Source organism: Ixodes scapularis, unplaced genomic scaffold, assembly GCF_016920785.2.
Source record: "Ixodes scapularis isolate PalLabHiFi unplaced genomic scaffold, ASM1692078v2 PGA_scaffold0__279_contigs__length_252992795, whole genome shotgun sequence".
NCBI lineage: Eukaryota > Metazoa > Arthropoda > Arachnida > Ixodida > Ixodidae > Ixodes > Ixodes scapularis.
Window position 1 is genome coordinate 216,718,696 of NW_024609835.1, and position 24,762 is coordinate 216,743,457.

The 24,762-nt window shown below is 40.9% G+C and overlaps 1 protein-coding gene across 1 annotated transcript in view; it reads right to left on the minus strand.

The window, feature by feature from the left end:
* LOC8033560 (hemicentin-1) overlaps positions 1-24,762 on the minus strand; it is a 211,206-nt gene that overhangs the window by 169,774 nt on the left and 16,670 nt on the right. Inside the window, exon 2 of the mRNA XM_040500344.2 lies at positions 5,840-6,166. Coding sequence (XP_040356278.1) covers positions 5,840-6,166 — 327 coding nt within the window. The remainder of the gene's footprint in view (positions 1-5,839; positions 6,167-24,762) is intronic.

Below are 24,762 nucleotides of genomic sequence, written 5' to 3' on the forward strand. Positions count from 1 at the left end.
TTGAATTCCATGGAGTCGTCATGAAATGTTCATGATACTGACATAATCGCTAGTTTTTCTAATTCCGTGGCCGTTATTTTAGCTAATACAAGAGTAGTAATTCGAAACCGCGGTATTCTTGCCACACTTTTATACATTGTTCATTGAGTGATTTTGTAATTTTGGCAGAAACTTGCTTTTTTAGTAAAGTTTGCAACAAAAAAATTTGGAAGAGTAATAGGATGTTTACTTTTATCGTTGTGACACAACGGCACGGCGGGTGACGATGTCTATGACGCAGTTAACGAATCTACAGAATATTAGCTTGTGAATTTTGCTTGATCATTAAGTTTATTTAAGTGCAACTACACTGTACTTTTGAAAGCGTGATTTCGTATTCTTGCGATTGACCGCAAAATACTACTACGAGTTTTTTTTAATTTTTTTCATGGCGCTTTGAATGTTATATATTAAGGATTTCCACTCGCTTTATTCTATCTTTTTAAAGCATGAAATACTTCTGAACGATAACCCAAAGCCAACATTTTGTCCGTCCATTCATCTGTCCGAGCATTTTCCGCTAAATTGTACTGGGAAAGTGGCGTTGCGTGACGTCGCCTTCACGCTACGAGAACTCTACACCTTAGGAAAATTGACGACGCGCGACCTATATGTAAACTCAGTTTCCCCCTAAATTTAGCAGGAAAATTGACGTTATGACGTCGAAATATCGACTATGCTTTCCCGCCAAATTAAGCGTGAATTTAACGTCACGTGACCAATACACCAATTTAGGCAAACGCTAAATTTAGCAGGAACGTTAACGTCTTGTGCCCGAAACACCATTCCAGTTTCCCCGCTACATTTAATGAGAAAAACCGGCGTCACGTGACATAACATCACGTGACCTCTACAACCGTATAGTTTCTTTACTAAATTGAGTGCGAAAAAATGCGTCACGTGACATACCAATTCTTTCACCAGTTCCCTATAATACATTTCATGCACAGATAGGACTTTCCAGGTAAAAGTGGCTGTCAATATTTTCCCCTTTACTTTCTTCGCATGGGTTCATCAGCTCTTCAATGCACAAGTGTACGATGCGTTTGTCTACAACGGGTAGAAAGGAGTGCTTCCTAAGACCCCAGCTTAGTGAAGGAATAGATGAAGGATGACAGCGTAGATTTGGGTTGACCGTCTGGTCATTCATGCCGACTTCGACTTTCGTGAGTTCTAAAGTAGACTGCGCATGTGCCACTTCCTGCAAATTTGATACGCGTATAAATTCGATTAAGTGAACAATAATGTAATTTCGATGATTTCAACCTTCCGATATTGCTCGGTGTGAGTGGTTTTCCCCTGCTACCTACAGTTCTTCGCACTAGTCAGGATTTCTTGGCCTTTTCTCAGATCTAAGCTTGTATCAAGTTGTGTCTCAACCAATACCAATGATTATACGACTGCCAACGTGTTAAATTGCATCATTAACACAAAATTTGATTTTACGTCTCGTGTTACTTATTTAACTGCTGTTAGGGACCACTTGACATCGCAATTTACTTTACGGATATCGGTGTGTGTTCAGGTAAATATGTTGTGTGAAAAAACAGTGAATGCTCAGGCGAGTTGGTGGAAGTTGATCATGATGTAGAATATGCGAGACTGTGGTAAAAACTGGGAAACTTGGTGAAAGAAAAAAGACTTCCTTTTCCCCTGTCTTTTTTTTTCGACCAAGTTTCCCAGCTTACGTTGTATTGATAGAGTACTAATCCATTCTCGACTGTATAAATGCTTCATAAAAGTTCCTTATATCTCTTTCAGGTTTATAGGATAAAGTATTTCTAGCCAGTGTGCCACTGTTTTAAACTATACCTTTGGGGGTTTGTTTCTAGCGATATTGACTGTCGTCTTCCAGTGTACCCTCCATGGAGGCTTATATGTTGATCCTTGGTGTTTTGCCATCATGGTATAGTGAAGCTAATAAAACAGCTAAAATTATATTCCCATTGCGTCGTCATTCCATCTATGCTTCTGGATAGTCCCAAAAAGTACGGCTCTATTTTTCTCTCGCAACTTTCTAAACACTCAATAAATATAACTCTTACTGCGCCCGATGATTGGAAAGTAAAGAAGGTTATTCTGTTGCAGACATCAGGCGACAGACATTGTCGTACTAATTACCGGAAAAAAGTCTCTAATTAATACGCACTGTAAAATTATGAAGCATATTATTTACTCACGCAGTGTTATATTTCCTAAATTCAAATTCAATTATTTCTTTCCCTTTCAACATGACATTCGTAAATATATTTTATGCTCTCTCTCTCTCTCTTTCTATATATATATATATATATATATATATATATATATATATATATATATATATATATATATATTTCATCCTCAACCAAGGGTCAACATTTCATTCCTTACAGAGGATTTCAGATTAATTCTTTTTTTCTTTATTTCTGCAAAGCCTTCTACAAGGTTTTCTAAAAGATTCAACTTCTCAAACTTGGCAAACTTTACCTCCACCCCAACGCCCGATCTTGGATTGAATGTTTTCAAAAAATTGGTCTCATTTTGTCACTGCTAATGAAGCGGATTGTCTCTTCGGTTCTGTCACCTCAGGTCACCCACAAGGTCAGTTTTGGGTTCGATACTATTCTTTATTTATATAAAAAAATTTAACTCAAAACCGCTTGTACTCCATGAGTTTGATTGTGGACGACTGAGCTTTCGCATAGTTAGTAGAGAATTCGATCATTATCTTCTTCCGTCTGATTTACACATATTTATGGAATGGTGGGACGCAAGGCGCAAAACCATTAACACTAACAAATGTAAAGCTATAGGGGTACCTCGACGGGACACATCACCATTGTCAAACTATCTTGAATCCTCCTCCTCGTGGTTCGGGACCTCCAACATATATCTTGCTGTACACATTACGGTTAAGATGTTGTGGCAGACTCATACGTATTATATAATTTCTAACGCCAATTCTATACTAACACATATAAAACTAAATTTTACATTAGCCTTCGTATCTTCGAATATATTTTTATTAAAACACACAGACTTCTATATTGAAATAGGCGGTATTAATCTGGGATCGCGGTCACATCACGCTCGTGTTTAATTATTGAGACTGTCCAAGATTGTGGTGTGCGTTTTATATTTTTCATATGTTGTCGTACAGCCAGTGTCTCCTCCTATGAAAGTTTACCTATCCTATCTTCATTAGTTGCGTCGTAAAAAATCCCGGTCGTGTTTTTCGCCTACAATTTATTACTTTAACCCCGCTGTAAATGATAAGCGTCTGCTTCCTCCAAATGTATATTTTCCCTCGCATATACCATCAATTCAATGTCGCTATTCATTCCTGTCTCTCCAAGTGACACTCACTCATTCATTCTCAAAATGTCATCGAAATGGAACCGCCTTTCCGCATGTGTGGTATAAATACCATCAGTGAATTTATTCAACATTTTCATTACCGATCTTTTTTCTTAATCCCTGACCGGTCATGTTTTAGAGCATTTATCTCTTCTACGATTGTTTATATCTCAATACCTCGTTTGTCCTTGTGCCCCCCCCCCCCCCCTCTGTGTAACGCCTCCAAGTCCTGAAAATATTGAAATAAATCAATAAGTAAACACCGATTTAAAAAAAAAAAAAAAACTGTGTTTTCTTTTTCTCCTAACAAATTGCGCTTTAGTTCCTATATGAGTAACTTCTTACTTTCGCAGACGGCTCACTCGAATAAAAATGAATAGCGAGCTGAAATAGTCAAAAGTGAAAACTAATGACCAGTAAAATTACTGGTCGTCTTGTTTATTTTTTGAAGGGATTTTTACGCGCATATAAGAAGTGCCGTCATCCAAAGTTGTTTGTTCGTTACACATTTTCCAATGCGTGTCGTTAGCGCTCTACGATAATAAAGACATTCAATCTAAAGCTAATTTAGAACTGCAGCTGCATTACATGTGTACATTCATTTCACTAATGACAGTTTCGTGTTTGCACTCCCATCAAAACATTGTGACGTCAGCGTCCTTTATGATTGTGTTTTATGCCCTTTGTTTGTTTATATATATATATATATATATATATATATATATACATATAATTGCCTACATCCTGTCATTCAACCTTTTATAAAGTTATTTGCTGACAACTGAGCTCTTTACCTCAAAATAATTAGCCAACGCATTCTAAAAACAAGGTGTAAAAGGGCCCTTTGTCCGATATAATACAACCAAAAACCTCAATTTGACGTACAGCGCGCTATTGTTTAATTATGTTTACCCAACTAGCCCATCAGATGATTTTATCGCCCTATAATCGAACAGACGGCGCCAAATTTTACAAGGGGCTTGATAGCCATGTGGTACAACTTATTAAAAATGCTACTGTATGTGTTACTTACTAAAAAAAAATATTAATCGGGGTTTTCTTGTCCCTACTGCAAAACCTCAGTGTTTTCTTTATGTGGTCTTTGATGCGTACTTTAGCTATTTAAAAAGTAAAATCGCACCGTTATCAAGCCCCTCGTGAAGTCTGGGGCCGTCTGTTCGACTATAGGACACTGTACGTCGAAATGAACTTTTGGGGTATATTATATGGAACAAAAGGGTGTAAGGTGATGTCTTTTTTTTAGAGTGCGTGATAATTTTTTTCACCCTTCTGACCTCGAATGCGTTTCCGTTTTTTGTAACAAGTGGTTAAGTACCATTTACATAATCCAATGTAACGGCATAAAAATGAGTTGCCTTTTGAATGTTTTAATATCTGTGTCTATAACATTAACGGTATTCATCTCGAGCACGTCTCTGCGTGCGAATACCAGATTTTACATAACTAATAACCCACGTCCCCTACGTCATAAACAACGCTTCCCGCTCCTTCGGCTACTTACCTTGCGATATTTTATAAGCATCTTCGCCTCTGAAGTTAATTTTATATCGAAGACTCATTCACTCGAAGCTTGAATACGCGTCAGCGATATGGAAGGGGACCCAGCTGAACGTACTCTCCTAGACGCTATAGAATCCATTAAGAATCGATCAGCGCACTTTAATCTCACTAAATAATTCCCTCTCGCCAGAGTTTCACTGATAATCTAACCCCGAGCTTCCGGAATTACAATTCGAAACACGCATTTTGTGTATTTCTCTTATTATTTCATGTTCTTATATAACTCATCATTTTAACGCCAACGTTTTTCTCGACCTTCATATTCTTCACCCCATATTGAACGAAAGTATAACGTAACCATATTTTTGTGCAACAGGAATAAGTTTTTGTATTCTAGCCTACCCAAGTCTAGCTCAGAGCAGAGCTGTCCCCTTCCACACCGTCATCACCTCCATTGAAGACGTCGCTCCGTCAAGGAAGCCATGACGGAAAAGATTTCTAAACCTCACTGTTATTGTGTGTTTTGTTTTTCTTTTTACTTTTTTTTACTATCGTGATTTTTGTTGTGTAATTTACGCTTTGAACCCAACTCCTCAGTAACGCCCCCTTGGCATGGAATGTAGTGTAAAAAAAAATATTCAAACAAAACTTTCTTTTCCCAGCATTAAATCAAGATTTTTATGTAAACTAAAGAAAAAATAAAATGCATGTTCGTTAAGGTAATTATAACATACAAGAAGGCTGGGATTGCGCTAAATTAACCAATCAAAACAAATTGCAAAAAAAACTCGAAATGGATATCTTAAGGTAATCATGTATAAAGCCTGTAAAGAATTTAAAAAAGTTAGTCGACCACAGCATGCCTTTAAATGTCTGCAAACTTAATATAACAAACGCTTCTCATTCGGAACAAACATGCAAAGAGCGACGCTCAGCATACCATGGACATCGAGTTGGACCCACTTGACCACTGGAGCTGGCGTGGCTTTCGTGAGCACCACGCACTCTAACCTGGCACCGAGGTCCCAACGCGAAAGCACAAAGCGCGCTGTAGAAGTCACGTCGTGGATGCCCCTAAGGTCCGGCATGACGGACGTCTTGACCGGAAGGTTGGCCGACGTGTTCCTCCAGAGGACCGTCGGCGCCGGCCGGCCTCCCGAAGAAGAGCAGTCCAGGACCACCGTCGTGCCTTCCATGTACGGGCCCAACAGGCTGCCGTTGGTCAGCTTCCGGCCGTCCATCTTTATCACAGGCTCTTTGGGCGTCACTGTAGAGACACGCGGAAGAGGATAGTCTAGCTTAAAAGGGAGATCAAACGGCCCTTTTTTTTCAACAAATACCGCTAAGAATTAATCGCCCGTGCTTATAATACACTCCGCCCTGGCCCATATCCAGAAAATTATATCGAAAATATACCGGAGACCAGTTCGCTGTACATTCATGTAGCATCTGAAATACCTCAACCCACGAAACACGCATTTTTGTTCTTTTATTTGCGCACTATACATACCTGTCGTCAACTAATTTTTTCTATCTTCTCATGGTTAGTGTAGGTTTCACAGCGGTGCAGATCCGCGATGGTGCGGTCACGAGTGGCTCTGTTTTTCATCTTATTCACAGCTTTGACAGCTTTGACAGCATAATCGGAACCCTTGTTGTAGACATTTTCATTGTCAGCTTTTAGTGAGTTCCTCGGAAAATGTAATGGTATTTTCTTTTTAATTTTTGCAAGTAGGTCACATCTTTCCGCAAACACAAATTTGTAATAATAAGATGAAACAAAATGTTAGGTCAAAGTTTTTGAACTTGAGAGGGGAGCAACAACTGTAAGTGGGGCTTGGTTCTCTGCCGCTCGGACCGAACTTGGCCTCAGAAGACGTCTATCTGAAGAACACTGGTATGTACTACCACCAGCATCTACTCCGCGTGCTTTTGAGCGGCGTCAGTACACATTTTTTTTTTTTTTACAAAAAAGGTTACATCTAAAATGCAGAACACGAAGAGAACATGGAGAGATGTGCTCTCCGTATTTTGTCTGTTATGTGTAACTTTTTCGCAAAACATTGTATGCAGCACCAACGCACTCCTTAAGATTTGTGGCAATACACGGTACGTGCGGAAAGCGTGCTTTTACATTTCCTGCTTCAACCAATGCACTAAATAGCTTTTTTGCTGTTGAACTGCCTTGGTATTTTTATTTGTTTATAACCTATATTAATATCAACGAAAGTCCGATTCTTTTGTTCTCCACATCTGAACCGAGGCTCTCTACCTGTTCACAACAGAAAACGAAAAATGTAAAAAAAGCGTATTTATTACTTATTTATAACGCGTCTTGCTAACTTCGGGCACATCCGCTTGTAGGGTTCAATCGTATTCCAGTTTGGCCAGTTATATGACGACTTCTATAGATCTTTGATTTCCAAAGCATCAGGCATCGGCTGCAAAGACGATTTTTTCTTTATCCAGAGTAAAGAGCACCTCCACTGCTGTGCTGGAGATGCATGATCTAGTGCATGAAGCATTCCGAAGGCAGAAAACGGCCCTCCCAATGAGTGCCTCGGATGAAAGGCTGTTCGGTGCAGGTCGACATCTTCGCGAAGAAACCGGCCAAAAGCCTCTGACGAGGCTTTTGAGAGCCCGCCGTTGCTGAATATATTCAACGTCAAGAACAGTATTAGGCTTGATTCACATAATGATATTTTGCTTGCGATTTCATAGTTACGGCGTCGCACGTCCGGCTAAAAATACGTGGCGCACGTTGAGGGGTTTCACGCCCGAGCTGCGGTTATCGAAACTAAAATGAAACCACGTAAATTGAGATTTATTGGAGACAACAATAGACACTTGAATACCTTTCTTTCCATTTTTGTTTCTTACTCAAAGATAGCAATGCTGCATGTAACGTCACCAAAGTAAAGGATGGCATATTTGACTAACGGCTGGTTACTTTTATGAAAGTGTGAATATGACGGAAATATTTAGAATTTAGCCTCGCGTAATTGTAAATGTGATTTCTTGCATTCGTTTGTAACATGTACATCTCCGATCAGTAGTGAGACGGCGACTTTAGCTCCCGATGACTATGTTTTGTTGTTATTGTCGCTGTTGTTAATATTGTTTTTTTTTTTTTTAAGAGCGTTTGTGTAAGGTGATATTGCAGTCAAATATTGTTTCAGTGCCAGTTTAAACGGAAAAAAAGTGTTTACACATACCTGAGTATATTGGCAGACTCATTACATATATGGGCAGAACAATCAATAAACTCTTTTTTTCTTCCAGTCAGAGACCTATTTTTTGCACGGAAACGAGCGGTCCAGAACCGGCCTCTCCAGGCCTGTCCGCCCTTCTTTATTTTCTGAAGTTTGATGACGCTATAGTGGCTGAAGTACTGACAAACACTGCATCATTTGTGTCAAGACTTGTTTATAAATATATTACAATAAACCAAATGTTATGTCTGCAATTCACCAGATTGCCTGTACTTTTACTCCTCTCTCAGATATATTCCTAATGCAGGTTTCGTGCCGTGTGCCGGCCTGTTTTTCGTGTCCTTCTTTTTTCTTCATCCGGTTTCTCATATTTTGTTTTGTCTACAAAATATATAATTTTATGACCAGTATCACACCCAACCTACGTCCTTTCTGTCGTTTGTCTTTTAAAGAGGTAGTAACCAGAAAATGAGGCAGCCCGTCTTATCCCAGGCAGTTTCTGGAATCTCAGATTTCTCAAGATGCCCTCACCCCCGCCCTCCCCCCCTCTTCCCTCGGCCCGCGGCTTGTAACCACCCTTAATATTTACATTCCACTTCTAGGAAATAATAAATTAGTTTTAGAGCGCAAAAGTATTTCCCATACCGTGTATACTTTATTTTAGGTGGTGAAGCGTGGATTAATTTTTTTTTTATTTTTACACGATACCCGAAAACGCTAAAGTCGTGCGTACAAAAACACTGGTTAACGAAGACATTAAAACTATATACAGATTCCACTTTCGTAAATATTTAAGTGCGCCTAAATACGAAGCAATAATTTGCTGACCGATTTTTGAGACGTTCATTTGTAGCCACCAATCTTCATTTCGCGTTTATTCTATATTATTACACGAGTTTATACATCAACAAAGCGATTCTTTGTCAAAAACGTCACGCGCTCCTTATGAAGAGAGCCGGCATACCCGTTTGGCCTCAGTGATTGTGCTTAGAACGTCAAGCGATTTACTGAGCGATGTTTGGAAGCGGCGAGAGAGAAGTAAAGTCTTAACGAAACGAGTTGCGTCGGCATTTATTTTGCTAACTGATGTTAAGATATTTGCTGCCAATTTTGTTTTAGTAATATTTAGTTTGTTTAACACCACAAATTTCGTTAATTACACTATCTTAACAGTGTTTTTTTTTATAATCTACATAAAATATTCTATACCCTTATCACTCGATGGGCATCGACATCTCGAAATGTGTAATCCTTTATATGAATGTGCATCGCGCTCCAGGCAAATTCGCTTTTCATGCGCACACAATATAAGCAAATCATGGTAACGATGATAATGATGTCCGACGCGTTCATAAGTCTCGCTCGCATTAGGACCATTAGGCGGCTCAGAAAAGTGAAGCAGAAGAGCAGTCGAATAACTGCAATAAAGGCTTATTTTATTGATGATACATTTATGATCGCACAATCTGTAAAGGGAGTCGTGTTCGTAACCCGTCTTTCTATTACAAACAACGGAATGCTTAATAACGGAACCCCCTGTTCTAATATAAGTGACCCTTTGCGTGTCGGTCCGTACATACATACTTCATAGCAGAACATATCACCAGAAATTGCATGCTGACAGAAAGTCTAGCAGTGTGAGAGAGATTGCAGGAAGAATTAAGCCAAATACACGTACTCATCTCTAACCTTTGATCGAGATAAGAAGCTCTAGGTTAGGGGTCTCCAATCAATTTTTCAAGGGGGCCCCATGTTGACATGTTGCAGTCTCGAGGAACATAAATAAGATACTGTCGAGACCAGTTATAACGAATAAGCGGCTACAGCGCAGCGCTCACACTCATTGTTGTTTGCAATTCGTTATAACCGAAGTCGGTTATAACGAAAGAGCGTATACAGAGAAGTGATTTCAAAAGCTCGTTGACCTCGTTATAACCGGTCCCGACAGTAATACAATATAAACGAGGAAATGCTGAATAAATACGCGCAGGTAAGCATATAAATCTAAGATATCTGAACTAGTGCAAGAACTCAAAAACTAGTATAAGGCGGACAAACACACAGGGATCTACTTCAATGTTGTGGGAAATATTTTCCTATGGGTGGCATCAAAAAACAAAGTGACACCGACAACTAGCCATACGTAAATTAAAGCGTTTAGAAACATTCACATATTCACATGGGACACCGGACTAACGAAAATGGTGAATCAGATTTCCATGTACAATGTACAAGATACAAACAGGAAAGAAGGGGATTGTTTTTCGCAGTTATACAGTCATGAAGCAGGGAACTTTAAAAAAGTAATTCTAGTAATGCCATTGTACAATAAATATAATGCCGAGAAAACCAACGGTTTGTTGCGGTTTTTCTGGCATGTGGGAATAGTCGATTTTTGGTTTGAAGCTAATTCAAAGCGAATAGTGGTTTTGGAAAAATATTCTTGAATTGAATCTTAAACTGTTTACCCAAGCTTTTCACCACCGCACCGTACCTAATTCAAAGCACATCTGTACTCGAAAATCTTCCGTCCAAGCTTCCATTTGTCCATATTTAAGCTCATTTTAATCTAGCTATATTTATGAACTGTGAACCCAGAAATTCCATCGTCTACTTCAGAAGGGCAAGTAAATCATGCATTTGACATATCATTCAACATGTAAATATAACCTGCTCAACCTTACCCACGTGATATATATATCTTGTTGCTATATGCAAACAGTTTTTTTTTATTAAATGCAGAATCTGAGAAAATAAAATTAGGCAGTCACGGATTACAAACCTAGATTTTTCAGTACATATCTGACTAACATATACTCCTGGATAACAGCCACACTTAAATTTTGATTATATTATTATAGTGTAGGTATCTACATTCGCAAACTTTCCGTTTCTTTTTACACACACCCCGCGCGCACGTGCACCGTCGCGCTTTGAAAGGGGGCTTTCCTCTTAAGGAGGCGACTGCAATAATTTTACTTTTAGAAGTGTGAACCGCGGCGGGTTAGCCCGGTTGAGCGGGTTTCTTACCGAGCAACGGTGTACTCTGAAAAAGAAGCACCCGCGGAACGAGCTCCGTGGGTGTTAGTTTACCGCAATGCATCGGTGGTCGGTAAGAAACGCACTCAACTGAGCTAACCCGCCGAGGTGAGCTCTTCGAAAAACACGAATATGAGAGTTTTTCTCGAAGCGAATATCAAATAGCGTAATATTCAAAACTTCAATTCGACAATTCGAATATTTGCACAATAGAACCGTTTTTTATCGTTTCACCTGATAGCGTCATTTGCGCGTTTGGTGCATGTCGTGGTGTTCATTTTTAACAAGCGCTTGTTCATTTTCTTTTCTACGTTGCTAGCAGATGTTTGCGGGCAGTACTTCGCTGGAAAAACCCGGTTATCCGCAGGCCGACTGAAACGCCTCCGCGAGCCAGATTTGGCACGCGGGCCGGGTTTGGAGACCCCTGCTCTTGGTGATCTGCCCGATGCTTCACCTCTACGCCAAATGGGTGACTTAATTTTTGCACTTCTATTATTTACCAACTGCGCGATAGTCTCTGTCAAGCGGGCTAGGTGCATGCTTCTGAGACTACTGCTACAGTTATCACGTGCGGATAATTTCTGTAGCGCTCGGTAAATTTGTTGAGGAAAATGCTGACAAATTATAGGCAACGCGTTATCCTTCAGTCAGGGAAAATACTGTGTACACATTCCCAAACAAACGTGAATATGTTTTTCGTATAATGTGTTCCATGCATTATACGTCTTTGGCGATGAATATCGCTCACAATTTCTGGCAAATGGTGTCGCTTTTTTATGTCTCTGTTTAAGTCACATGGCAGCTAACGTCATGAATCGAAATGCCTAATCAAGCAGCGCCGAATGTGCAACTTCACGGCGTTTGCAGTTTCTTCTATGGGCTTCTCCGCCGCCTCATTGAATCAAGGACCGATGGTTTACAGTGATTTTCTGCTTTTGGTATGTGAATATCAGTTTGTTTGGTTAGAGAGATCAAATTTAGAGCAAAGAGATGTGGTAGCTCGTACTTGATTCTTTAAAGGATGTCCGCCTTAAAACAAGGATAAAAAGAACGGGACACGACTCGAAGCACGGCTTTTAACTGAAGGCTTGGAGTCGGAGAGTGCTCTCCTACTTAACGCTGAGCAAAGCACAGTTACTAAGATTAAAAAAAAAGAAGATGAGAATGCCAATTTATAGCACACTAAAAGTAGCTCCCCTTATTGATTTTATCACTTTAACATATGTTTCCGTATAACAGAGCGATGCTTTTAACCCGAACAGGCGCAAGCGATTACTGGTATTTTTTCTTTATCTAGTTAAATTAAAAGGCTAAATTGTACAAATTAGTCTTACGCAGAGTTCACATTTAGGAGTGGTAAATCAGGGGCAAAGCATGGTGCCCATAACTGCTTTGCCTAAGTACAATGCAGGATAGCAGTGATGTCGTGCTCGTCTTCCATTGTGTAGCAGCCTACATCTACCATATTCAGTAAGAGGCCGATTGCTCCTGCCAGTTTTGTTACGCCATGGTGTCGCTATGCATCGCAGGAACTATAGTCCTTCAACACGCACGACAGCCCCTGAGCGGGATTTCATGCATGTCACGTCACCGATCTCATGACAACCCCTGAATGGGTCCTCGTGAAGTCGTTGTACCTGTAATGGGCGCATAAACATTGAAGGACGAATGAAAACTAGGGATTAAATTAATTATTATTGCTTTTTTTGACTGCTCGCTAAGCTAGGATCGCTAGCGTTGAATAAAACGTCCTTAGAGATGACTGGAAAGGCTGGAGGATCTGTAGTACTTCTTAATTCAAGTCACATAAATTTCAGAAAATTGTGCGGTTATGTCTTTGAGGAATGAGCACACAGCCCTCAATTTACAGAAACAAACAAAGCTGGCTGATCTAATATATGGCAAACAGGTAGCATTATGTTACCTTCGGCAAGTGTTCATATGCAATGAGGAATAAGAAATCTGGGGAAAAGTAAGACATTTGACAGATGAATTACTAAACAAGACCCCGACATGCCTTGCTAACTCGAGATGTCAATATCGAGAGATGCTAGAGGATGATAATGGTCTCTGCAAAGCGCATACTGATGTTTGAGAAATAATTGAATCAGGTTAGAATTCAGCTGAATCTCCCGGAAAGGCCCTAGCACCTTTGCAACTGACGGCAGCTTTTGCAGACCTACGAAAATCCAAATATAAAATGAGGTCATATCTACCCATCGGCGAAAAAAAGATCACAAAACGGTATAGGTTAAACTAAGATGCGGTTGCTATTCCTTCCTAATAGGGGCTGCGTAAAGGAGTCTGCATGCGGGCATCCATATTTTAAAAGATACCTATTCATGTTGTCCTTCAGGCGGAGTCAAAATGGTCTTCTATAATCGTTTTGCTAGGAGACTTCCAATTTCCTTTACAGTTATTGGAACAGCATGTTGTCATTAACAAACTGTGATAATTCTGAAGCACTTATTGACACAGCATTCTGCCGCGAACTCCGACAAGTAGTCATGGCGTCCTACCTGCTTTACCAACTAATGAAGCTCGCTTGTAGATTCAGGCTTTTTTTATCGTACTACTTGGCGCTCTCAGGCGTGAGGGTGAGCGTTTTATAGAGTGTAATAATTAACGCCAAAGTTTCCTGTGTTTTTCCTGGAATTCGTTGTTTAATGACTTGACAAAAACCTAAGCGATGGAGAGATTACAACAGAGCGAGCAAAATTGACACGTTCAATTATCTGGAAGTCGAGTTTTACAGTTTCTCGATAGAACAAAATAAAACGCATTGTGATATGATGCTTTATGGTCCTTCTTCAATAAGGCTGCCCGCGAACGCATTATATTTCGTTTCAGTTTAGTGTCAAACGCAGTCAATATTACAAGCTAATTGGACCAATCAAACGGCGTCATGAGCGCAAGTCACCAGACATTCCCTGTACATGATTCGTCCAGCAATGATAGAACACATACATAAGCATGATGAACTCAATGATGGTAAAAATTTTACGCCGCCTGATTCCTCCAATCAGCTTGCAGCATCGGCGGCGTCTGGACTTAAGGTAAAACTTGGAGAACACTTAAGCTACCCCTTCAAAGGAGTCATGACACCATTTTTTATAGTTTCGCTGGATACTAATTAGAATCTCTCCATAGCGTTAATAACTGAATAAGCTTGCCTTAGGTTGTTTTTTTTTCTTTGTAGGCAATGAAGTAGCCAAAAACAAATTCGAGAAATATGATCATCGTTTGTCCCCTCAACCTGGAGTCAGAACAAGCGGCCACGTGGCCTGGTGCCTATTCCATGCCCTTAACGTTAGTCCTAGCGACACGCTTGGTTTGGCAAGTTATAAAACGAGCGTGTTCAGCTCCAGGCATCGCTAGAAACCGCCTATTCTCAACACCGCAGTTGTTTAACACGATACACTTCGCAATAGTCCGCCGAGGCATTGATTGTTACGAGCCGAAGACGAGTGCTCACGCAGTTCTCATGTCTATTGCATACGCCGCGCTCGGATGTCGTGAAGTGGGTGGTTTCGATCCCACAATTCTGTCATCAAGCTTGCGAAGGCAAGACTGAAAGAAATATTCATTTTTTATGCTCACACTTTCGCCGCGACAAAGTAGCCTCTGGATCATAGGCGGGCTGTGTGAGTTTACTAGTGCCAGACTAGAACCTGTTCGCCTTTGCAATGCCATGAATATTAAAACCTGATATCATTTCAAAAAACCTTTAAGGGTGGAACGCCATGGGCATTAACAGGCCCCGTTCGCATCACCTTCTAATTCACCGTGCAAGCGTGCCTTGTGTGGACTAGTCAGTAGCATATCTGTCTCGCACCGAAGAGTCATGGATACAATTCCCACCAGAAATTCTTCAAACTTTCTTTAGGCATATTAATTATTTCATAAAGTGAAATTGTTTTAGACATGCGGCAACCATTAATGCAAATACATATAATGTGTTAATTACTTTCATTCCACGCGTGACGTCACGTTTCACGTTAGCGTTGTGAGTGGGTTGGAATTTGAAACCCTATCGACCAATCAGGATACTATCGATACGCCTCCGACGTGACAGGTTTCTTCTACTGCGTTTAAGGAAAGTAAAAACGACAACACCTGTGACTTTCGGAGCGCGTCGTAATCGTCTACATACCTTCATAAAAGATGAAATACGTTAACAACTTCCTGTAATGCCGAATTACAGCGCAGCTGTTGAGGGGGAGGAGGGCTGAGCAGATAAGGTAAACAGGGCTTTTGTGGCTATGTAACGTGTGAATTTTCAATACACTTCAGTTGAGAGTGCGCCTTGTCTTGTTTCCCTTCGTCTGTGTCCCTGTATTTTTTCGGCCGTTTTGTTTGCAATAAACCGAGTGGCCCGAATCTCCACTTTATTGAGGAGGAGGGGAGGGTACTGAGGGGAGGGTATGCCTCTCCACCTCATCCTCACCCTCTCCCCCTCCCTTCCACCTTCCGTGTTTTTCCCCTCGTCCTCTGGTCTTCATCCTTCCATTTTTTCCTTCTCTTCCTGTTTCTCTCATGAGGCATTGTGAGTTTGCGATATACCGTGCTAAACAACCTGAGAAAGATATATATATTGCGGTAGAAGAGAGGAGGAGGAGGAAGAGGGAGGAGAATAGAGGCGATGCCAGCTACCCTTTGCGCAGTCAAGTGATATCACCATTCATAAATTGCAGAGAGGCGCGTATGAAAACGTTGTGTACTCGTTATTGAAGTGGTCATGAACATGGGTACGGGTTTGTGCTGCACCCATTGATCTCTGTGGCATGTTGGACGAAGTTGGTGAATTGTGTGCCACCAAGGTGGACAGCGGCTTGCGTGTTGTATCTCTGTATCTCTCGCTTACAGCACTCACCAAACATTTCGTGCAAGGCAAAAAAGATCATACCACCCATGCAGGAAAACATCTCATTGGTCCAGAGGAATGTGCACTCGCTGTTTTACTGCGCCATCTCGAGAAAGAGCACTGAAGCCTAATGTTGAGGAAATAAAAAAAAACGCCAAGCAGTGTTCGACTGAGCCGACAGTAAGTATAGATAACATGGAGGGTATCACGTGCTTCGTCAAAGCGTTGACTCTAACACTGTATCGTTCTCCCGCCTTGATCGTGCTGTCCTGTTTTATGGCACCTGCAGAACTTAGAAAGGGTGGAGCTTCCATATGCGAGAACTCTATTTCCTTTCAACGGTGAAGCGGTGAGCGAGAATACCACTATATAATTTTTTTCTAAGATTGTTTTACGTGGAATATCTCAAAATCGAAATAGATTTAGAGGAGCAGGAGAAGGAGGAAAGGAGGAGTAGAGGGTGCGGATGACAAGGAGGGGCATACACTCCCCTCCAGCACCCTCGCCTCCTCCTCCTCAAGTGCTGCGCTCTAATTCGGCACTAGAGAGTTGTAAACGTCTTTCATTTTAGTTACTGTTTTGCGTACCCGAACGCTTACTCTTATTGCCAGTTTATATCGTTAAAGCTTATTGCCAGTTTATATCGTTAAAGCTTTGAATATCGATCTTCTAAATGCTACTTTGTCTAAACAGGGTATCCTCAATTACTTGATTTGTCTTCACACCAAATAGTCTTGTGGTTCCAACGAGATATAAAATAGGTTTTGCTGCAGATACCTTGATTAATACCTTGAATGTTTAAATAAACTTGAAATTCAACTCTTTGCTACTGGTGTAGTTCCCAGTGATTGTACGAATGCCAGAGTTTTTGTGATTCCCAAATCTGGTAGCTCTACGTAAGTACAAAATTCCCGACCAGATTTATATCTATGCTCAAGCGAAAGGTACCCCAGAAGTTCTTAAGTAAGCACATAACTTTCTTTGCGAGAAAAAGGAACTATTTTGCCGCTGAGGACCAACACCAGTTCTAGGGGGTGCCTAGTAAAATTCACACAGCTTCTACACACTGTTTAGGTGCTGGCGAGATTAGTCGATCATTCTCGTCTAGGTGAATTTGAATTTCGAGATTTCGCAAAATTATTGAACGCGTCTCCTAACCCAAGTTCTTGCTCAAGTTGAAGTGCTTTCATGACAATGAAAACATAATATCGTGACTTACTTTTATATTATTCAGTTTGTAAGCACTAACGGTCACGAGTCGCAAAAAGCACGTGTTTTGTCTGGCCTTCCGAAAGGGTCGGTGATCGGTCCTCTTTTATTTCTGGTTTTCATCTAAAGCGTATAAGTAAGCCATCGTTTTGTACTGTGCCTTTTTCTGTGGACGATTGCGTCCTGTTTACAGATGTCACATGCATTACCGATCAAATTAACCATTATGAATTCATATCAGAACTCTTATCATGGTGTACAAATTGGCGAATTATCCTCATGCTTCGATATGTTTTCTAGTGACAGTTCGAAACAAAAAACAAACACTCCCTTTTTTTTTCTTGCGTCATGAACAATGTGACTTCAAAAGTAGTGAATGAATACATGTACCACGCCATCTTACTCAGTCTTAACCTGATCTGCAATTCGCATATTATTAAAGCGGTTAAAGATGAATGGAGGGAAAGTACAGTTCCTCCACAGGAACCAGCGCCACTGTACCTCAGTGACCAGACTAGTACCATACACAAGTATAATTTGTTCCATCCTATAGCACTCGCGCACATGTTGAGATACTTGGCTTCAAGCATGCATAAAAAGATTAGAAAACGTACAAACAAGGCTGCGATTTATTTATTACCGATACGCAAATAACTATTCTATAACTGAGCTTTGTCGCCTCTCTAGTCTGCCGCTCTTTTTCACCTGCAGGAGAGTCAACAGATTAAAGCTCTTTCACAAGTTAGCCCGTAGCAGGACCAAAATACCGGGTTTTTGTCATAAGAATGTTTGCAAGTACAGGTACTTTCCACGAACTGTGTTTGATTGGAACACACTTTGTGAAGATAGTGCAAACATTGACTCTCTCAACACGTTCACTTCCTACGCACGGTCACTCACCACTGAGAACATGGGTCAGAAGAAATTTCATTTGTGTCACCCCCGTACTACAAAGCTTCACGATTAACCCCAGATGTTGTTTTAATGTTGCCCTACTAAGCAATATGCAAGTTTTCTTATTGTTACAGTGTCTGCATTCAGAGCGTGGTGTCAGTTTCTCAAGTACCGTTTTTTGTTCCTGTTAGTGTGCTTTTTTATATTGCGTTGTTTGCTTACTTTTTATTACGTTAATAATAATGCTGTATTTTGCGGCAAAATCGAGCCGCGTGGTTTGTAATTTCGGAGTAATAGTAGATTGGTTGTGGCCGGTATCCCCACGCTGAGTTGTTTGCAAGGAAAATGTTGTTGCACCAGATGGGTAAGAAAGCACTGGTCATGGTAGGAGAAATGCAAGCCTTCCCAATGGCATCCGTCACGATTTGAGGAATACAAGCACGAGTACTGTTATTAAAATGAGGGCTTCCATCGGTCACAGAAAGTCGTTATTGGTTGGACTATATGAATTTGGGAATTATAAGTCAATCCGGAGGCTTTTTTCGGTCAACGGGACTTTTGATGGAGCTCGACGAAGAACGTAAGGAAAGTCAGAATAATTTTTATACTTCCGTCCTTGGTTTCCGTCAAATTAAACTTCACAATGGCTTCCGAGAATATTTTGTATATTATTGGGGGAAACTTTCTTAACGTCACGAGAATCAAGACGGACATATTCCACGTGCTAGGCAATCTTCGGAACGCAAGCGCCTGCTCCGCGGAGGAATTCTTTTTTTCAACACGCCCGTCTCGGTTACTTTATTGATAGATTAATGTTCTTTTGGAAAGTTCAGCCCATTATTAGCTGTCTTGTATGTTATGGTTCAGAACATTCTACAAAAATAGCGTGCATGGTATAAGAGCAGCGGTGACGGGAGGTTTCGGGACGGTCACCCTTCCGTCCCCGACTTAAGATGCTAGCACATTTTGTTTTAAGCTAGTAGCCAAACGTTCGCCTCATGATATAGTGATATATAGTTCTACACTTCCAAACCGTTTTTGCCCGTGTACATATTTTACTTATGCTGGTCACGTGTGATTCAGCCACGTATTTTACTCAATCCATTTTTATACAGATAGTACGCGACCATACCATTATGACAAGTCAGAGTGGTCAATAGATATTTGATTTTGATTTATTACAATTGAGTTGATCGGTGTGGCTGACCTTCAAGAACTAGACGAAATATGTATTTACCCATTTATGAATAGTTTATTAACCATTGTCTCCTGCTTTAGTACATCACTCGTATTAACATGTTATACCCTCCAAATCTAAGAACACACATACCCGCTTCCCCCACTCCTCCCACGCTTCTCCCCTCCCGAGCTCTACTGAGGCACCACGCGTGAGCTTATTCAAAAATCATAAAATATAATACATGCTGAAATAATAATGGCCCTACCCGAAACTTGAAAGGATAATTAACTTTCGAGGACCGTGACAATATTAGTACTGCTCTTTAAAAAAAACGTTACTAGCTTTTTCATGCGTTTTATTATATATATTCATGATAGAAATAAAACAATCTCGATAAATCTTCCGTCTATAAGCAAAATCTATTATTAAAAATATAATTTCTCTAGCAGTTATTTTATTGCATCACGGCAACTCGAGTGTGTTCGTGAATGTGCCCGCGTGTCTTAAACCGTCGCTTAGCGTATTTTGCCACCCATCGGCACAAATATTCGTCCCGAAAATTTTCTCTACGTTAATTCAGCGAGGTGAGAGAGGGTGAATATCACTGAATACAAAATCAATTGAAAGAAAAATGTAGATCCCAACTACGCTGTACAATTGTTCTGCCAGGTTCGACGCAAACCAGTCATAGTTTATTTGCAATTTGGAAGCGACCTTCAAAGCCCTGTGATGCATAAAATGCGTTAAAGGAAATTCGCGAGGGAAATGGTGAGAAAATTGATGTCACATGACAAATATTTTCTTTGTAAGTATAGCGGGAAACTGAACGGTCTATAGGTCATGTGAAGTTCATTGTTTCTGCTAAATTTTGCGAGGAAACCGGACTGGTGTCCAGAACTCAAAACGAGAATTTTCCCGCTAAATCCAGCAGATATCTGAATCGGTGTGCAGGTCACGTGACGTAAATGTCCCGCTAAATTTAGCGCGGAAACTGTTTTTTTTTTTTTTTGGCCACAAGGCGTACATTTTTTGATAAATTTAGTGGGGAATATGAGTTAACGCTCACACCACGTGCAGTGAATTTCTCCAAAATGTATGTCATGTGACGTCAGGTGAAGTAATGGTATGCCCCTTTCCTGCCAAATTTATCGGGGAAACGTATTTGGTGTATAAGCAACGCAACGTCAATTTCTCCGCTAAATTTAGGGGGAAAAATGAATTAGTCCGTATGCATCGGGACGTCAATTTTTCCACTAAATTTAGCTGAGACACTGAATTACCCACTAAATTTAGCGGGAAATTCACATAGAGAGGTACGGACGAACAGACAGACAAAATGTTTGACTGGGAGTAGCGTTAAAAACCACTTCATGTTTTTAAAAAATAATAATATTCCAAGTTTCCTAAACAATTGTGCCGCCGGTGACAACACAAGCCAGTCATCGTTCATTAAAATATTATTATCACCAGGAAGGATGTGCGAAAGAGCTTTGTACATTGGGCGTGACGCCAGAAAAGATGCAGGCCATTGCCCTTTCAAAGCTCGGCCCGAGATATTTTTTCGTATTATTTATCGTTAAAAAAGGGCTGCCGCGCTAGCAGGAAATATCGCAAATCAAGAAAGATAAGAGGAAACAACTTGCATCAGGGTGTAACCGCACCGCACTTTTAGGATATTGGACAGCAAACGGCTTGGGGGGCCGGAGGCGGGGCCGGCGAAATTGGGGATGTACCTGGTTAGGCCGTATCTCACCGCGTCAGCCACTGAATACTTGATGCTTTTCCGTTGGGAATGTTAGAAGCTGTCCAGCTTTGCTTAAAGTGTCGCATAAACTCGGTCTCAATTTTACGTTCTCTAGGAGCTTCAGGCAGCAGTGTATGACGTGGAGAGGTCTTCGTGCTTCATGAGCATTGAGGCGTTGGGACCGCCCTCTGAAATGATATGCTGGCAGTGCTTTCATTTTCGATATTTACTCTGATAATCGCTAAGCATGCTGTAAGGCACACCTTTGATGACAAGGTAAAAGCTGTGTTGATGTGACTGCCATTCTTAAAGAACTAATTTGGTCCCGTTGTTAACACGTTAAAAGCCTAAAATGCAAAAACAATATCCCCTGTACTAGCTGGAGGAGTATAACAAAACAGAGATATAAATACCTTGTCATCACGATCAAAAATACTTAGAAAACACGCTTTGCATAAAAAAGCGTGAAAAAATTGTCAATTAAAACCAGTGTAACGGCCTGTTAAAACGAGTCGCAAAATTATAATATTTTATCTTATTCTAAAAAACACTATCTATTCGAAAAACAAGCGTGGAGCTCAGCTTTTAACGTTTGTCACTCCAAAAAATTCAGACGTGACTTACTACCTTTCACATATTGTACAACTTGGAGGCGCAGGAGCCTTTCGGAATAAACGTATCACGGAATTAATCTCGAGAGGATGATAGTAGGGATATTTAATGATATATCTAAATGTGTATGGAAGGAAGTAGTAAGCGTGCTCTAACAAGTCTCGACATTTTGTGGCATGACTAAGGGTTACTCATGCATATTGCTACTTCAATACGAATTTAACATTAAAATAGAAAGGGTGAAAAGGGAGTCTACGTGCGAATCCAGCAAAGGACGTGTGACTGACTGCAAAAAAAGCAATCTTTTTTTTTCGGCCTTACTGGAAAATCTGATTTTTTTTTCTGTAGTCTTTGATACGCACTTTAGCTGTTTAATATATTCTTTTGCACAGTCATCAAGCTCCTCATAAGAGTTGTGGCCGTCAGTTCGACATCAGTGCGCTGTACGCCGAACTGAAATTTAGGGATATTGTATATGTAACAAGAGGCGTAAGGGCTACTCCTTTTTTAAGAGTGGGTAATAAAATTCTAAAATGGGGAAAACATAGAGTAAAATCAATTCTAATACAAAATTAAAACAAAACGTTTCTTTAAGTGTGGCAGCTGTTTATGTTGAGCTGAGTACACTATCCCACAAGGTAGAAAAGGTGTAAGGGCTACACCTTTTCCTGATAGTGAGTAATACAATTCTAAAATGTGGGGAAACTTCTGTAAAAACAATGTGAATACAAAATAAAAAAAAAGTTTCATTAAAGTATGGCAGACGTTTATGATCAGCTGAGTACACTATCCTGCAAAGTAAAATTCTGCAGCAAGCCTTCCAAAGGGGCGATAAAACACTTTTTGCTTCGGTCCATTTATGAGCGTAACTCGATCTATGAGCTTCGGACGCCCTAAGGAGCCAACCATTACACTTGTACGTAGAAGCTTTTATTATTAAATCGGTATCCAAGATCGATTACCTCGGAACTGTCGCAGAAAATAGAGGGCGCTGTTGGACGAGAAAGTCTTGTCTTCCGACTGCGCCTTTGGTTTATGCGGTTGTTTTGAGAAAATCGATATTTGACACCGATTTTAGTAGAAAAAGAAGGCTAATCATGAATAAAATGCTTAAATATTTAGGATTTTTGGAGCTCATAGGAGTTCTGACCAGAATTAGACTATTCTTAAAAGCGGTTTAGAATTTCTTTAAGCGATTCAATTTTCATTTGAGATGACCCTCACACAGGACGGTCTGTTAAAGCAGCTTCCAAATAAATGTTCAAGAAAATGGGAGTTGATATTTTAAATAAAAACTTATTTAAGTTAACCGGATAACTAAAGAAATGGGCATCTCGGAAGGTTCAGTTCGAAAATATATATGTTTAAAAATTGGCTACCTCGGGGCTTAGTGCAAGATGCTTCCAAGAACGTTGACGCCATCTCAGATGGCCACGAGGCTCCATTGCTGTCAGCAGAACTTGGAGGCGCTCCGTGATAATCGAGTGCAAATATTTGCACTTGATTATATTGATTATTCGCATTTAGCAAGAATTAGTCATCCCTCACCCAAAAAAGTATAATTCAAAAGCAAACTGCAAGCAAATGCAGGACAACTGTTTTTCTTAAATGTTGAGGGACTTTTGTACTTAAAGTTTATGCCACACAAGGCAATCTAAACCGGTGATACTTACACCATCGCAATGATTGTTTCCTGGGAAAAGCCAATTAGAGAAGTCTAAGGAAGCTCAGGGCAGGTGTTCTCTTTATTCACGAGAATGTGCCTCTTCACATCCGACTTCAATCACAGTTTACCATCCAAGAAGGGGGGTTCCAGCAGCTGAAATGTTTACCCTACAGTTCTTACCTGTCTTCTTCGGGTTACGTGCTATTTCTAGTTTTAGATTAGATGGGAAAACCTTCATTATCAACTAGATTTACCGGTGGGTATGCTGATATTGCTAGTTGGCCGTCAAGGCAGATTGGCGGCGACCTCTAGTCACGGCCTGGACACGAGTTTCCAGGTCGGAGATGAGAATCAAGTTCTCCCACGGCGCGGTTTGCGTGAGCCTCTGGAGCGGTATTGGTGGGGGATTGGTCGGACAGTCCCAGAAAATGGAGTCTACGGTGGCTTTACCTCCGCATTTGCTGCGCTCTGACTTAAATCTATCTGGGCAGTTAGAGAGAGTTTTAGTTTGGAGTTGCCTCCATAGTGCCTCCTGTTCTTTGGTTAAATTTTTTTTTCTTTTTTTGCGGAGGTGGGGAAGTTAGTTTTTGGAGCCTGTAGTATTGAGTGATCTTGAGGTAGGTGTTAGGGCCGTTTTTCGTTAATCCGACGTCCGAGTCATCCTCAACAGCTCGGTCGATAGATCCTCGTGCTTGATTGTGGGCTGCCTCGCTTCTGAGGTTCAAGGAATGAGCCGGCTCCCAGGCATATTCCACTTCATGCCCGTCTTTTGGGTAATTCTTGAGAATTCCCCAGGAGAAGGGAGATATGCGGCCCTTGGCGAAATCACAAATGGCCGGTTTTGGATAACTGACAAACATTCCCGCTTGCGGGTTTGTTAGCGCCAGTGCGATTGCCGCTTCTTCGGCTATTTCGGAAGAGTTTTTGCGTACAGTCGCGTTTGCTACGTGTTGGCCTTCTTTGGTCACCGCGGCAATCGCGTGCGCCCTCTTGGGGTTGGGTAAGCGGCCGCGTCTACGCATACGACGCCCGTTCGGCCCTCGAGTTTCCTAGCTAGGGCTTGCGCCCGGGCCTTGCGTCTGCCCTCGCTGTGGACGGGGCGCATGCTTTTGGATAATTATTTTACCGTTATTGTCTTTCTAGATTTAAACGGGTTTTTGAGGGTGTCCGCGTTGAGCGGTGCCGCGTTTATTTTCAGCCTTTTTAGGATCTCTCTACGCGCAATGGTGCGAGCGAGCCTGAGCTCTTGCCTTCATTGACGGGCCTCAGTCAGCTCGTCTAGCGTGTTATGTAAACCTGCTAGTTTTGGGAGCAATTTCTCTTGGAACAGCGGTTTTCAAGTGATTAAAACGTTACAGCAGCTGCGGCGTTCTTATATAAATTTTAAGCTTTATATTGTATTATTTCAAAGGGGGCAATATTATTGCAGAGGAGCCTATGAAG